Source organism: Petromyzon marinus, chromosome 28 (assembly GCF_048934315.1).
Source record: "Petromyzon marinus isolate PM22_M1 ecotype Great Lakes invasive population chromosome 28, UKy_Petmar_22M1.pri1.0, whole genome shotgun sequence".
Taxonomy (NCBI): Eukaryota; Metazoa; Chordata; class Hyperoartia; order Petromyzontiformes; family Petromyzontidae; genus Petromyzon; species Petromyzon marinus.
The window spans coordinates 9,397,923-9,412,786 of record NC_133694.1 but is presented as its reverse complement, the minus strand read 5'-3'; the positions used below and the strand labels follow the sequence as shown (position 1 = coordinate 9,412,786).

General features: G+C 41.7%; 1 protein-coding gene across 12 annotated transcripts in view; it reads right to left on the bottom strand.

Moving 5' to 3' along the window:
• Window positions 1-14,864, bottom strand: part of LOC116946800 (calmodulin-binding transcription activator 1-like) — a 640,058-nt gene that overhangs the window by 55,042 nt on the left and 570,152 nt on the right. For all 12 annotated transcript variants that reach the window (XM_032961954.2, XM_032961960.2, XM_032961958.2 and 9 more), the window contains one exon: window positions 8,903-9,030. In XM_032961954.2, coding sequence (XP_032817845.2) covers window positions 8,903-9,030 — 128 coding nt within the window. The remainder of the gene's footprint in view (window positions 1-8,902; window positions 9,031-14,864) is intronic.

Here is a 14,864-nt window from a genome sequence, read left to right as displayed (position 1 = left end):
CATTATGACTGTTTAGGAGTCTTATAATATTTCATGAAACATTAATATTACGAAATAATATAATATTAAGAATTATAAAATGTGATTTGGTAATGTTCAGTTCTATAAACTACTTTCTCGTTTGTACGAGCAGTATATGGTGTTTTGTTGCTATTGTTATCTTAGTTATGAGCTTGAGCATTGTTCTGTGTATGCATGTTAAAAGCTACAGTGAAAAATCACAGGATCTGATATTGATCAGTCTTCTTGGGCGTTTTCTTTTAAATGCATCAGCTAAATCATATGTGAATAAAATTGCAGCATTTACCAATGAAACTGCTCATCCAACAGTGCTGTCAAATCGCGAGGGATTTTAAAAGTGCGGACAATTCCCGTTTCTCGTTGCTCCGCCTCATGGCTTCAATTGAAGCCTCATCAGGGACATCACAGTTAAACTAAATACAATTTAAGCTAAATATTTCTCACTGACAAACGGGCAACGCGTCGTTCCTGTTGAGCACCATTCTGCACTTTTGTCGATCACTTTAATGTGCGGCTCGGTAGACAAAAGCTGAAAAACGACGCACGCACTTGCGAATCTTTCCATGCTCCATATTTACGCTCAAGAATGAGCAGATGAGCTACTGCTCCTATGCCGCAATGGACTTGTTTGGTTACATTCCCACAACGTGGGAATGACGAGGCTGGCTATGTAACTTGGGAACGAAAGGCGCGCCTGTCTCCCCCCCCCCCCCAGGGGCATGCAGACACCCACTGAAGCCACCGTACCCCGGGGGAATTGCACGGCGAGTGCTTGTGAGCCATCGCTTGGCAACCAGAGAGCGCTAATTCAGAGCTGTACCTATGCACGACGGGCACATCGCCACGTTAAAGAGGTCGGCGCATTCACACAGACATTGCATCACGGAGATGTGTGAGGAGTCATCCTTTCATTGTGCTGAAAATCACAGTGGCCTTTATGCAGCGGTCTATGTCCGTGTGTATTGAATTGCATTACACTGTGGGGAGCGGTAGTGTAGCGGTTAGCGCACCGCGCTACGAACCCGGCGATACGAGTTCGATTCCCGCTCATGGCCAACGCCAGTGACGATTATCTGAACCAATCCTGGGCCTCTCCTCGGTCGACTCAGCCTCAAATGAGTAGCTAGTGCGTTGTTTAAGCATTGCCACACGGGAGACAAAGGCGGTCACGCATTGTGTCTTCATAGGTGCTCGCTAACTGCACTTGCCCCAACATCATGCAAAGGTTATACGGGGGACCTTTGTCTTGTTTTGTATTTCATTAATATATTTTAAATACAATGAAACTAATTGAAAAGTAACTTAAAATTATACCATTATGATAAATACGAACCTTTTAAAATAAGAATAATATAACTTTTAGAAAGCCTCAACAAAACCACTGTAACGAAAAGATTGTAAAACGACGGGCTGGTGGTAGATAGTAGGATGTGGTTGAATTGTTGCCAAAATCTGAAAATTACTGACATTTCCTGTTGATATCAGGCTTTTTTGAGGATGCATAAATTTGCCTCGATAAGCAAACAATTAATGCATCCAGAAGCAGTATTAACCAGCCCCCACCCCCTAAAAGTCTTCCCCATCAGCAAATTCTTCAGGCAAGGGGTGCTCTGATAACCACAGGAGACCCAAAATGATACCCAATCTCTGCTTAAATATTGAGTTTTTTCTTATTGTTGTTGTAGCATAGCCAGATTGTTATAAAAAAAATTCCACTGCATGTAATTCAAGGTTCCTTTCACGAGCCAGTGATATAAACCAATGTGAAACCCCTACACTATTGCAATACGCATACGATTTAATTTCTAGTTGGAGAATATTTTAAAATTATTATTGATCACATTTCACCAGTTTTTTTTATTTGAAGATGATTCAGGCTGTGTGCACAGTACATCATTTGCAAACTGAAAGTCGGGTTAAAAGTATTCATGCGCTGCACAAATGAATGCCATGATTTTAACAAACTTGCACTAAATTTATAGGAATATTTGTAAGAAAGCCAGATATTTACCTTTAAATATCACACATATCACACATTAGGAGAAATTGTGAATGAAGTGATTATAACAGCGTCAATTTTGATTTAAAGCTTTCCTGACTGCAGTAATTAATATGCTTAGCTCTTTCGGTAAAGTCACGTTGAAGGGAAGCAATAAAATAATAAAATATATTTTCACAAAAGACGGATTGCTGAAAACTGTGGTTGAGAATTTGAATACAAGTTTTGCAATTGAATCGTTGGTGTAAACAAAAATAACTCTGTGGCCGGGTGGCTCAGATAACAGAGCGATAAGCTGGCACCGCAGAACTTGGGTTCAATCCCAGGCAGCTGCCTGTGACTAAACTGGGCTCTCAAGTGTTTGGAAATTATGGTCTTAGCCTGGTCACCCATAGCTGCACACCTCCCCACCCTCCCATCACATTACATTTGGTTCTGCATTTCATTCGTCTCAAATTCAGCTCTGAGAATGAAAAATATAAGTTTGACAACCACGTGACATACATTACTCTCAGCGGCAGAGCAGGTGGGAAAATACTTCCTTGACCGTGCGGACCAGAGGTTACTTTAAGGGATCTCAGAGGTAGCTCTGCGATATCTGCTTTTGAGGCCTGTTCTGTAACATGAACTATGTAAACTATAGCTGGCAGATTTTACAAAAACAAATGTCAAGCTCATGAGCTGATCTATCCATCGTGTGTCTCCTTCGGACATGCCACTTGTGTATCAAATCCCTCCGCTTAATTGAGGGGCATAACGTATGGCAGATGGCGGATAAAAGTCCCCAGGTTGTTTTAACGCTCTGGCAGTTTGAAATATATTCAAGACTTAATGCAATGATTGTGCCCACACAGATGACAGCCTAATGATTTGCATGTCAATTCACTTGGGTTTTAAATTAGAAGGCTTCTCCAATTGTTTTATTCTCATTCAAATCAGGGGGCATTTGGGTTTATCTGGGTTTTGGTAAAATATGAATGCTAGATATAAACGACCCCTCCGAAATTTCCTGGTGATAGAAAAAAACAATGGTATTATTTTCACAACCGTAACAAGTTTTATTCACCCCCGCGATAAATCTTTCATTGATGCCAGATGGCGAGATACTGAAAGAGCAGATCTTGGTGGATGGCCTTTATTGACTTTGTTGACTTTGCAATAGCTCCATGACACAGGAGATAACAGGAAGTGAAGCCAGGTGCGGTGGCATCAACGGAATTGATGGCCACGACCTTGTGACCTTGAATGCCAGCAGTCTTTGGCAGCAATAACTGCATACAACCCGCGTTCAAGCTTCAACTCAACTTTCCATGTGATTGACGAATGTAAATAGAAAGAACCCAAGAGTATGAATGTAAATATTTGAGTTAAAGGGCTCAAATTTACTGTAAAAGTGTTCACAAAACATGGCCTTATTTTTAATGCTAAGTAGGCAGTATTTGTTAATCATGACTATGGTATTAAAACCACATGGTGTTTCTACACCACTCAAAGTGCCATCCTCTGAATTTGTATTATCTATTGATACTATTGAGTGAAGTTTTGCTTGACAGATTTATATTTGTCTCTCTTCCCCTTCCAACGCAAATCTACAGACGCCAACGAGCTCCACGAAATTGTGCCAGCCATCCACCACCACCTTTGGCAATCGTCGTACACCACGCACCTCCGATTAGCACGGTGGGATACATTCAATGCGACAAAAGGCACCACGGTGGCAAGATGTTAACTACCTTGCCTGGTATACAGTAAGTCGTGGGGTCGATCCCGACCCTGACTCATGTATATTTGGACTTTGCATGTTCTCTCTGTGGTCGCGTGGATTTTCATCCGGGCACCTCTGGTTTTTCCCTCCACATTTAGAAACACGCGTTGAGAGAATTTGGCTGCTATAAATGTCCACATGGTAAGCCACTTAATTGAGCTATAATTTGTGGGCAGGTCGCTTCTGAATAAGAGCTGTATAGCTCAGGAGGCTTTACCTGGTTAAATAGTTTTCGTTTTTAATATACATATGTACCTACCATCTGCTACTGAGGTTTCCGTGTCATTCCTCCATCCATTCAGCCTTGTTGAGAAACAATGTAAAGCCAGGCTAGATATACCCACTCAACATTGTGGGCCCTTTCAAAGCCAAACAAAGGCCAAGTGTGCATATCAACCGTTCTTCCCCACTAATTTACACGTTGAATGAGCGCGATGTGCATCTGTAGTAGGCATCGCCAACACGGCATGATGCATGGCGGCACAATGAGACTTCCAGTCGCGGACGCTTGATGAAAATTTAAATAGTGTGGCAGGTGTTGGCATTTTGACACGGTGAGAGGTGATTCCCGTTGGTAATTACCAACGCAGCAAGCAACTGTAGACATCGCTATGTGATGTGCAATCGCAACGATGAGTCTTGCTGTTGTTTTAAAAACACTTATGTACTTTAACGTATATATTTTTCGCGACCAATATTATCCACAAAAGAGGTTTTTGGGGTTAGATCACGTAAATATAAATGTATCGTTAAACCCGCCACCACCCGATACAGCCGGTATGTTGTGGGTTTTACTCTTCAACACACCGGTGTTGCTGTACTAGTAACGAATTGGTATGTTTTGTTTACGTGACAAACCTTACTAATTGGCTGTGTCGGGTGGTGGCGGGTTTAAGGACACATTGATATATTTATGCGATCTAACCCCAAAACCCTGTATTATGGACTTGTGTACTTTACAGTTGTTGGCAAGCTGGAACCTAGCAAATGAGTAATGCACATTCGTGTGTTAGTGAAGTAACCAAAGATCTCTTAATATCAGGCGGGAGGTGTAGACATCATGATTCATAAATATTGATAAGTGCATGGCATTGTTTATGCATATCCGCAGCAGAAAATCCTATAAATATGCAAAATCCTCATAAATAATAACGTGCGTCATTATTTTTTTATGGTTTAATTAACACTAAAAGGCAATATAAAACAATGAATTATCCACAAGCTCTCCATTATAAAACATATGTCTTGGTGCAAGAGAGACATATCTTTATATTCTACATTTTTTTAAAGTAAATGCGTTAATGATGTAACAGAACCTGCATTGTGTAGTTAATTTTATCTTCAACACTCCACGGAAGATGTTTACAGCTGATATTTATAACGTTAATGTAAAAAAACATAGTTAATTAAATTGGGTAAACAAGCACAAATATTCCCTATTTATTATGCATTGATTGGTTTCGGAATACCACAGAGCATTCGTAGGATATGTGTAATTATCTCCTTGGTTCTTTCGGTAAAGTCACGTAGAATAGAAATAAAATAATAAAAACAAAACATAAAAGAAATATTTATTTATTATATTTATTTTATTTTAATTTTAATTTAATTTTATTATGTTTTATTTTTATTATTTTATTTCCATTCTACGTGACTTCACTGAAAGAACCAAGAAGATGAATCCCTGCAGTCACAAAAGCTTAAAATCGAAATGTGTAATTAGTTGGGAAATGTGAGTCCAGTTTGGGGTGACAGTGTTGTATACTTATGAGTAATTCCCAAACATCAAGTGTGGCTCATGTGGTGACTGAATAGTGGACATTAAATATATATACAATCGATATATTGACTACTTTAACATTGACTTGGCATTACCTTGACGGGGTTTGATGTAAAAAATTCACCCTGGATGTCTTCTATGAATAGTGTCAAAGGATGTGGGATGTGTCTAAACTCATACACACGTAATCCATGACCGGGGCATACATCTAGAGCCTGGCTATAAGCTCTGAGAAAAAAAAACTCCAAAGACACCTCTCTATTTGTTCACCTCTACATTGCTTACACATATATAGCGACAAGTCGAAATATAAATTCAATGTGGACGTATTATAATGTAGTGACATTGCAGACGTCACTGTGTAATGCCGGCCCTTGAGAGGCACGGCGTGCGCTGACTGACAGCGCCGGATGGCACCACGCTCTGCGTGCAGTGCCGACCCCTACAGGATAGGGCGTGAGAGTGCCGGCCATGGGAATGGGGTTACTAAGAACCATGGCACTCTGGTTGACCCCGAAGGACACGTGACCGGTAAAGTATACACAGGGCCCCCAGGTGGAGGCCAGGGGTGGTCACGTGTCAGGGTCGAGATCCTGCTCGAGGATTCTAGAAGGTTGTCGTGGCTAAGGGCGGGGCCAGCCCCACCACGGAGGATATAAGCCGGGTCCCCGAGAGGGACCGGCTGCTGTTGTTAATCCTGAAGAATCTAAGTTCCACGTACTACAAGAGTCTCCAACACGTGGACCTGGACCCAAGCTGTGGCCCGGTCCATTGTAGCTAGTCACGGTGTAATTAGTGCAGTTAGCCTGGTGGTCCACCACCATAGAGTACGTCTGTTGAATCCACTACAATAATGAAAATAATTAAACAGAAAAGAGATTTAAATGTCAGCCAAGGCAATCGTGCCATGAGGTCTGGCATATAAGTGGGCTAGCTATCACGAGTACCATCCGACACGCGAAGAGGGTGGATGCCGCCCCGTGAGATCTGTAGCACTTGCCAGTCATTCTTTATCCCGAGCCACGAATGCAAAAAAACATTTCCCCCCCCACCCTGTACGGAAATAGCAGCCTATTTTGCAACTGGGACTCCACACTCAGTCGTCTGTTTATCAAGACCCGACTAAAATTAGAAGCAAATCGTCCCCTGTAGTAGTAGTAGTAAAAAAGCTCGGGTGTGCGGAAAAGATCTAGCCTCTGAAGTAACGTCTTGGGTGTCGCTGACGTCACTGGCAGATCAGCGGACTCGCATCAGCAAGGCCAGCTATATTTGCACCCTTTCATCAGCGCGGAGGCAGACTTTCTCTTTTTTTCCATCCCAAGTTTGGGATTCATGACTGAAGGTGGGGGGGGGGGGGGGGCAAGCGGCCATCTGTGCAAACAGCTGTGGCCACCGTGGGTTTCCAAAGGTTCATTCATCAGGATTGTGTTGTTGCAGAAATACACGTGTGGAAATCCGTATGCCTGGACTTTTAAAGATTTCGTACAATAACGTAGCAACCACCCCACCCTTCCCACCCAGTCTGTGCAATGTTGTCTTTGTTCATAATATCGTTTTTTTGGGTTAGATCCCGTAAGTATGAATGTGTAGTAACCCGCCACCACTCATCACAGCCAACCAGTAAGGTTTGTGACGTAAACAAAACGTGCCAATTAGTTACTACTTCAGCCCACCGATGTGTTGGAGAGTAAGCCACAACATTTATAATTTGAGTACGACGTTTTGCTGGTAATTATACATCCAGCATCATAGGGCGATTTGCCAGATTTGTGAAGAGATCCAAATGCTTAAATAGAGCAAGATGGCATCGTCACTCTGACCCAAACAAGTGCGGAGATCAGAGGGGGAAGGGGGGTTATTGTAATTATATAACAATATATTGTTAATTACAGTTGATAAGCAAGTGTTGCCTTTACAAGGCATACAATTGTAAAGTGTGTTACTTATAATACGCTTCCAGACCACACTAAATATTTAATGTTCTAAATAAACACTCTTTTTTAACTGGGGGCATTTTCATTGCATTCTGTATACGTGCATTTATTCCATGAAGGAACATATTCAATTAGCGTGAGAGCAAAAAAATATTATCATCCTAACTACCCCTATCCCATTTAATTTATGTTGTGTGATAGGTCTCCAAGATGGAAAATCATTGCTCGGACTTAGGGCATTCAACAGAATTACAACTGCCACAGAAGGGATGGAGACACGTTATTAATCCTACTTAATCTTCTTTGGTTCTTTCGGTAAAGTCACGTAGAATGAGAATAAAATAATAAAATAAAATAACAATAAAATTCTCACGACGTTTCGGCCACAACACAAGTGGCCTTCTTCAGGTGAAAGGAACAAACCTGTCGGGACGACAGAGCTTCAAGCTCTGTCGTCCGACAGGTTTGTTGAAGAAGGCCACTTGAGTTGTGGCCGAAACGTCGTGAGAATTTTATTGTGTTATTTTATTTTATTATTTTATTCTCATTCTACGTGACTTTACCAAAAGAACCAAAGAAGATGAATCCTTGCAGTCACGAAAGCTTTAAATCGAAATCCTACTTAACATTGTTTTAATTAAATATGTACTAGATCATGAATAACAGTCAGCTGGACTTTCTTGTTTGCTTGCCTCTAATTTAGCCAAACGAGGCTTGGTTTTGGTCGCAACGTGTAGGAACTGAAAATATCCTTCACTTACTTTTGCATCACCATTTCCATCAGAGTAAAGTATTAAATACTTTTTATATGTATGTTGAACTTCTTTCACACTGTACGTAGCCAACTAAACACAAAAAATCAGTTCTAACGAAATTAGTTTTCAATCTAGATTTAAAAGTGCATTATAGCTGCCAGTGGCTTCCTAATATTGGATGGAAGAGCGATCCAGACGGCCGCAGAAGCACATCTGAAAGTGCCAGGATGCAGTGACCGTCTTAGTTCGATGGCTAGCCAAAAGCCGCTGCTGCTGCTGCTACCAGGATAACCGGAGTTCTCGTGATGAGGACACTTCAACAACAACAGTCAATAAAAAAACTACCCACGTACTCCACTTCACTTACCCGGTTCACAATACCGAACAACTCTCAGATGGGGTTTCCGGTTGTACCGCCTTTTTTGTTGGGCGCGCTGTCCGACGTTTTCACTCCGCGTACTGCGATCTTCTCCAGGAAACCGAATTAATGTCAAGAAGCTCCCAGCACAGTGGACCCTGTGCTGAACGTCACGCGGCGCGACCCGGAAGTGCATCGGAGAGCCGTCGCGGCACAGCCGTGCAAACCCACGCGGTGAGAGAAGCCTCAGTTGAAAGAGAAGCAAGCCGAGGAGTTCAGAGACAACTCACCTGCGCCTGCGTACTGCTGCCCTCTCCGCTGCCCGCCATCGGCTTTTGCTGCTGGGCCGCCGTCATCTCCGCCATCCGCCTCTCCATTTGCTCCAGTCGCTCCAGGATGGACATCCTGAACTGATTGTCTGCAGCACCACAAACGCACACGGCGCAATGGATGCAGCGGCGTTCAGCGCAATGTCAGCAATGTTTAGCATTTCACGGGCAATGCTGGATTCTAATACATAAAACCGGGAATGTTCCCAAGCAACGCAAAACTATTGTTTTCGTGAGCAAGGTGGATCACCCGCAGCTATCCGTGCTACGCTAGCATTTATTAATGCATTCCTAGGGTTTAGTTTGCACGAGGGTTGGTGGTCATTTACAGATGCAATTGAATTTGGGAATGCACAAACATTTGCATGCACATAACAGGTCCCCTGAGGGCAACTGACAAGTGGGTGAGACAGAATGGTCAATCGCTTTTCTCTCATGACAGATTCCAGCCCCTGGACTAGCACCATTGTCATAATATTGATATGGTACGAACAATAAAATGTTGGTTGGAAAAACAACACAAATGAAAAATAATCACAAAATAAATAGGATCAAAGGTATTTTCAAGGCACTGTGATTTAATTATAAACAAAACATGTACACGTGAATGGTTAATATTAGAGAACAGGTTATTGGATCTTTTTTTGTAAAATAGCCATCCTTGTATTCTCATGGAGCGATTAAAATCATCCTCGTGCAGGTGCTCGGCAGGCTGTTACATGACATAACTGTAATAGACAGCAATTCAAATGTTAAACTATTTTATTTTACCAGGTAAGGCCTACTGAGATATCCAGCTCCTTTTCATTGATAGCTCAATGAAGTGGCTTATCACGTGGAAATTTATAGCAGCCAAATGCTCTAAACGCACAAAGATTCTAAATGTGGAGGGAAAAACCGGAGGACTCAGAGAAAAATCCACGTGACCACGGGGAAACATGCAAACTCCAAATATACAGGCGTCAGGGTCGGGATTGAACCTACGACTTCCTGTATACCAGGCGAGGTAGTTAACATAATGCCACCGTGGCACCAGTGGCGACTTAGAAGAGGCTTTCGACCAGCAGTGGATTGATCATGGCTACTGCTGATGATGATCAAATGAGAAGTTGTTGTGCTGCACAGTGACTGGCCCTTGTCATGAACTAGGATGTGTGATGCTATAGACGTGTTAAGCCAGGGATGAACTGTGAAGTCAATTGGGACACATTTGACGCACATCAACTCATGAAAGGGGTCAAATAAGGAAGGCGAGCGGATGGGGGCAGCAGAGATTAACATCGTGTGGTCATCACATTGGCAAAGATGACAGGCTTTTCAAATTTATGCACAGGTGCAAATGTGTAGACAAAAACTTTTTATGAGCGTTAGCAAAACATCAACGTTTTTGCGCGCGAGGTAGCTGTGATTAATATTAAAACGGTAACAGAAATCAGCAGGTGTGCTATTTCATGACTCGGAAATTCAACGGTTGACAGTTTATTAGCTACCTGCAGACAGCCTAAAATATATCACTGGAAACAAAATAATACATATTTTGGATGATTTATTTTACACGAATAGTACTCAAAGCTGCTGTAGTGAGATAGAAAAAACAACAGGGTTTTCACAGCAGCTGATTAAAAAACACGAGCTCAATACCTTGGTCAATAGCCCCTAATGAGGCCTCATGTAGGCTTATTGTCGATTTTCATTGTGGGTTTGCTAAACCATTAGATATTTAGGTGCTAAATCAGCATCAAACTAAGACAGCCTGCAAAGATAGAGTTCAGTTTTATCAGATTTGTTTTACCCATAAAATTATTAACCTTAAAATAGTGTGACAAATGGTTTCCACATCACCGAGTTTCCTTCCAGATCAATAATTCACTTACGTTTTCTTTTTGGGTGTACATAAAATGGTTATCCAATACACAAGTGCAACGCTAACAATTGCTATAGTTGTAGAGAAACTGACCATAATAGGCGAATTCACTTGCATGGATTTTTTTAGAGATGTAAACACTTTTTTGTGACCAAAGCTGAATGCAAACTTCAGCCAATTGGAATGGGAGCACACATGGGAAGCTGTTAGCCCAGCGATGCAAAGTGAACGTTAGAATCGTCTGGAACATCACAAAGGCTGTCCTCCTCTGTGCAGTCTGAAAAACTGGAAGGACCAGCAAGGAGATGACACTCGGTCAGATTAAATAGACGATGAAACGTCTGGGAATAGTGTATCTGAATTGGGGAATGAAGGATGTAACTTTGGAAGGATGGATAGGAAGAGTAGTAATGGGACATTTTCGAGCATAGAAGGGGCACGTTATTATTGTTGGAGGGAGAACCCGGTAAGGAAGGAGACTTGAAAACACCTGGCAAGCTCTGTTGCAGGATGACTAGAAATTTGGAAGAGGGCACGTGGAAAGGAGGAGGTCGTGAAGGTGGTGCCCTAGAGTGCTGTGAGAACACTGTGAAGAATAAACTATTTACAAAATGGGACCTTTTTTTCCAGTATCAAAAGGTCCCATTTTGTAGCTGCTCACCCCGAGCTGTAAATGCTTCTCTCACAGTGCATTGACCTTGTACTGTTCGCCTTTTCGCGTTCTCTGGTCTAACACTGTTTGAGACGAGACCCTAAAGAAGGCTGTCTCTGCGGTAGGCCAATCAGTTTCAAAGACAATGCAGATAAAATTAGCAGAGGATGTTTGTTTGCATGTTCACCACAAGTACTGTATGTGGTTAATGCGAACTTGATGCCTTGCAAAAGGTTTTTGTTTGGTGTGTGAACATCTTAACACCAGTTTTATTGACAGAAAGGGTAAAACCTATTCTTATTTTTCATGATAAACTATTTGTTGGAATAAAAACTTTGGGGGTTGGGGGGAAATCTATTGTTAAATAAAAGCTGCTTTTCGAATTTTCTGAAATGATATCCTATTTGCTTTTCTGGCCCCCTAAGCACGAGAGACACATTCTCCATAGTAGATTCCTCGAATAGAAAAGCCACATGTTAAACACCAATACCTTTGATACAGAATAAAACAATGCAAAAGAACATGATCTGTTGAAAAAGTATGAAGAGGTGCAGCTAAAGTGGGCGACAAATACATCTATTTGCAGTTTACACCCAAACAATGTCACACATAAACACAGGTTAAACTTTAAGCTTACACACCTAGCAACAAAAAGTTATATAAATGTGTTATTGGGTGAAAACAACACAAACGTGACATCCCTCTGGTGTGCAACTATCCAAATCGTTTCAACATTGCTCTTACCGAGCAAATGAATGAGTAGCTTTGTCTTTGCTTACAATAAAAACTGTACCTTAAGTTCAAAAGCAAACATCCTTACGAGCGAGGGTAACACGCATGACATTGCACCGAGTCCGTCCGTGAAACGTGCTGAGATGAGACGACGCCTCGCGAGGTTGGCATTGGATTGAGGAAATGAAGGTACTGTAGGTGAGGGTCTATCCCAGTTCGCAAAGTAAGTTCATAATACAGGTTTTCTTTTGGGTTGGATCGCGTAAATATGTCGTTAAACCCACCATCACCCGACACAGCCAATTAGTCAGGTTTGTCACGTAAATCCCTATTTAAGTTTGGTGACCCCCCCCCAAACTAAGTTCGCTTGGGCAGGGCACGTCGCGAGAAGGGACGGGGGGCGCTGGTGGGTGAAACTAGCAGCGGAGAGAAAGCCAAATGTTAAGGAATGCACGCAAAAAGAATCGACATCTGTAGAAATTGACTAAATGAGATCAACTTGTGTGCAGGAGCTACGTGGGATGGTTTGTATCACGGTTCTGATATGGTGACAGCTTTGGGAAGGCTTTCATCCAGCAGTGGATAGATCATGGCTGCTCCTGATGCTGAATATATAAACATAAAATATGGTGGTCAGAATGAATGGGGAACTGCTTCAAAATCAGTGACTTGCCATATTTGGGAAGCTGATTAAATTTTTGTATAGCTCACCGGATTTGAATACAGAGAAACCTGTCTGGTATTGGCCTAAAACTCACACGGATTAACCCAGATCCACTCAGAAATCACCAGATCCAACTGAATTCCGATGTGCTTTTGCAAACCATACCTTACTTCAAATCGCATTAAAATGCAGCACACTCAACAAAAGTGTCCTCTATCCGAAGTTAGATTTGAATGAAACTTTTGCTTAACAGAGAGGCGTTTAAGAACCCCGTGGAAGAAAAAAAACATCTGTTGAAAAACCACGAAGCAGTGTAGCTAAGTGGGTGATAAAATACATCTCTTTGCAGATGATACGCAACCAATTTCACACATGCACACAGGGTACACTTTACGCTAATGCAACTCGCAACATAAACCTACCGCGTGCATAAGTTTCGTTAATTGGCGACACTCTGCATCATTAACATTACGTGAGTATAAGTACACGGAGCGTTTAGGGATGAATGAACCCGTTGCTGCCAAATGGCTCATTACACAGCAACGGACGTCACAATTGATTTTGCAATCGGGCTTGTGTTACAGAAGGGTTGCTATGCTAATTACAAACGAATCCGTTTTGCAGGACTGCTCAAATGTAATCTCCATACATATAAAAGGCAAAGTTGTGATTATGTGTGCATGTTCAAAATGTTTAGCGTACTTCCCGACATGCAACAAACTTGAAATTTGCCATGTGCGTACTTTCCAGGCTGTACACTATGCAAAAATTATAAAAATACACTTTTTTGTGGGGGGGGGAGGAGCTCAATAATGCATATTTTTTTTGCACGGCAAGTGAGCTGTGACGTCAAATCTGTCATGTGACCTGCGCATGTGGAAGCGTAACGCATTGAAGTGTAGCGATTAGCGCGCTGCGCTACGAACCCGGCCACCCGAGTTGGATTCCCGCTCACGGCCACCACCAGTGACGATTATTTCAACTGCTCCTGGGCCTCCCCTAGGTCGACTCAGCCTCAAACGAGTAACTGCTATGGTGTGTGAACATCGCCACTGGGGAGACAAAGGCGGCCGCGCATGGTGGATCCAAGTCCCGGGCGAAGCCGGGTAGTACAGCTAGTGCTTAACATGTGGCAGTTCAGAGTCACGATGGTAAATTAATTAGGACTGGGTAAACACGTATAACAAGTTTTTTTGTTGACACACCAGAATATAACTGATGGCAAACTGGCTTGTTAAAGCATTCTTTCATTACATTCAGAGTACACGTTTTAAGACGTTTAAAATAATACTGATTTGTACACGATTGAAAGTTTTACTTGCCGTTTATATTTTCTTCCATTTGGTTTACAGTTTACAATATTCAGTACAATTTATTTGTATGGATAATAATTCGTAATTCTTTGGATATACAAATTCTAGTATTGTAGTTTAAATGTATGCTATAGCTTTCAAGTTTCAGCTGTGGTATCAGAATTGGTAGCTTCACTGCCTGTGTAAAAATGAGATTACCATCCACAAAAGATCATCAGCATCAACCAGGATCAATCCACTGCTGGATGAAGGCATCTAAAATCTCGTATGATCTAGCGATGTCTAAAATCCACCTAGCACCTGAACACAAGCTGATGTCCATCTCTTCGGTGCATGTTATCTCAGACACCTGTACACAAAATTGTGCTTCTAAACAAGCATTCTCAAATTGAATCACATACTATTTTACAAATTTCCTTCTTGAAACGAATGGTAACTTTAAACTGACGCACTTATTGTGTATATAAACACTACCAATAATTAAGATGTTGACCCACGAGAATACAATAATTGCAGTCATTGATAGGCTGTTATAGTTTTAGAATACAGTTTGTATAATAACTCGTAAAATATGTAATAAAAATACATAGAAGATAAATAAATGATAAACATCAAACTATTACAATGACATTTGTAAATAGCATGGCAGCTGCACTCATCAGGCTATAACCAGAAATGAACGAGTCAAAGTTAAATAT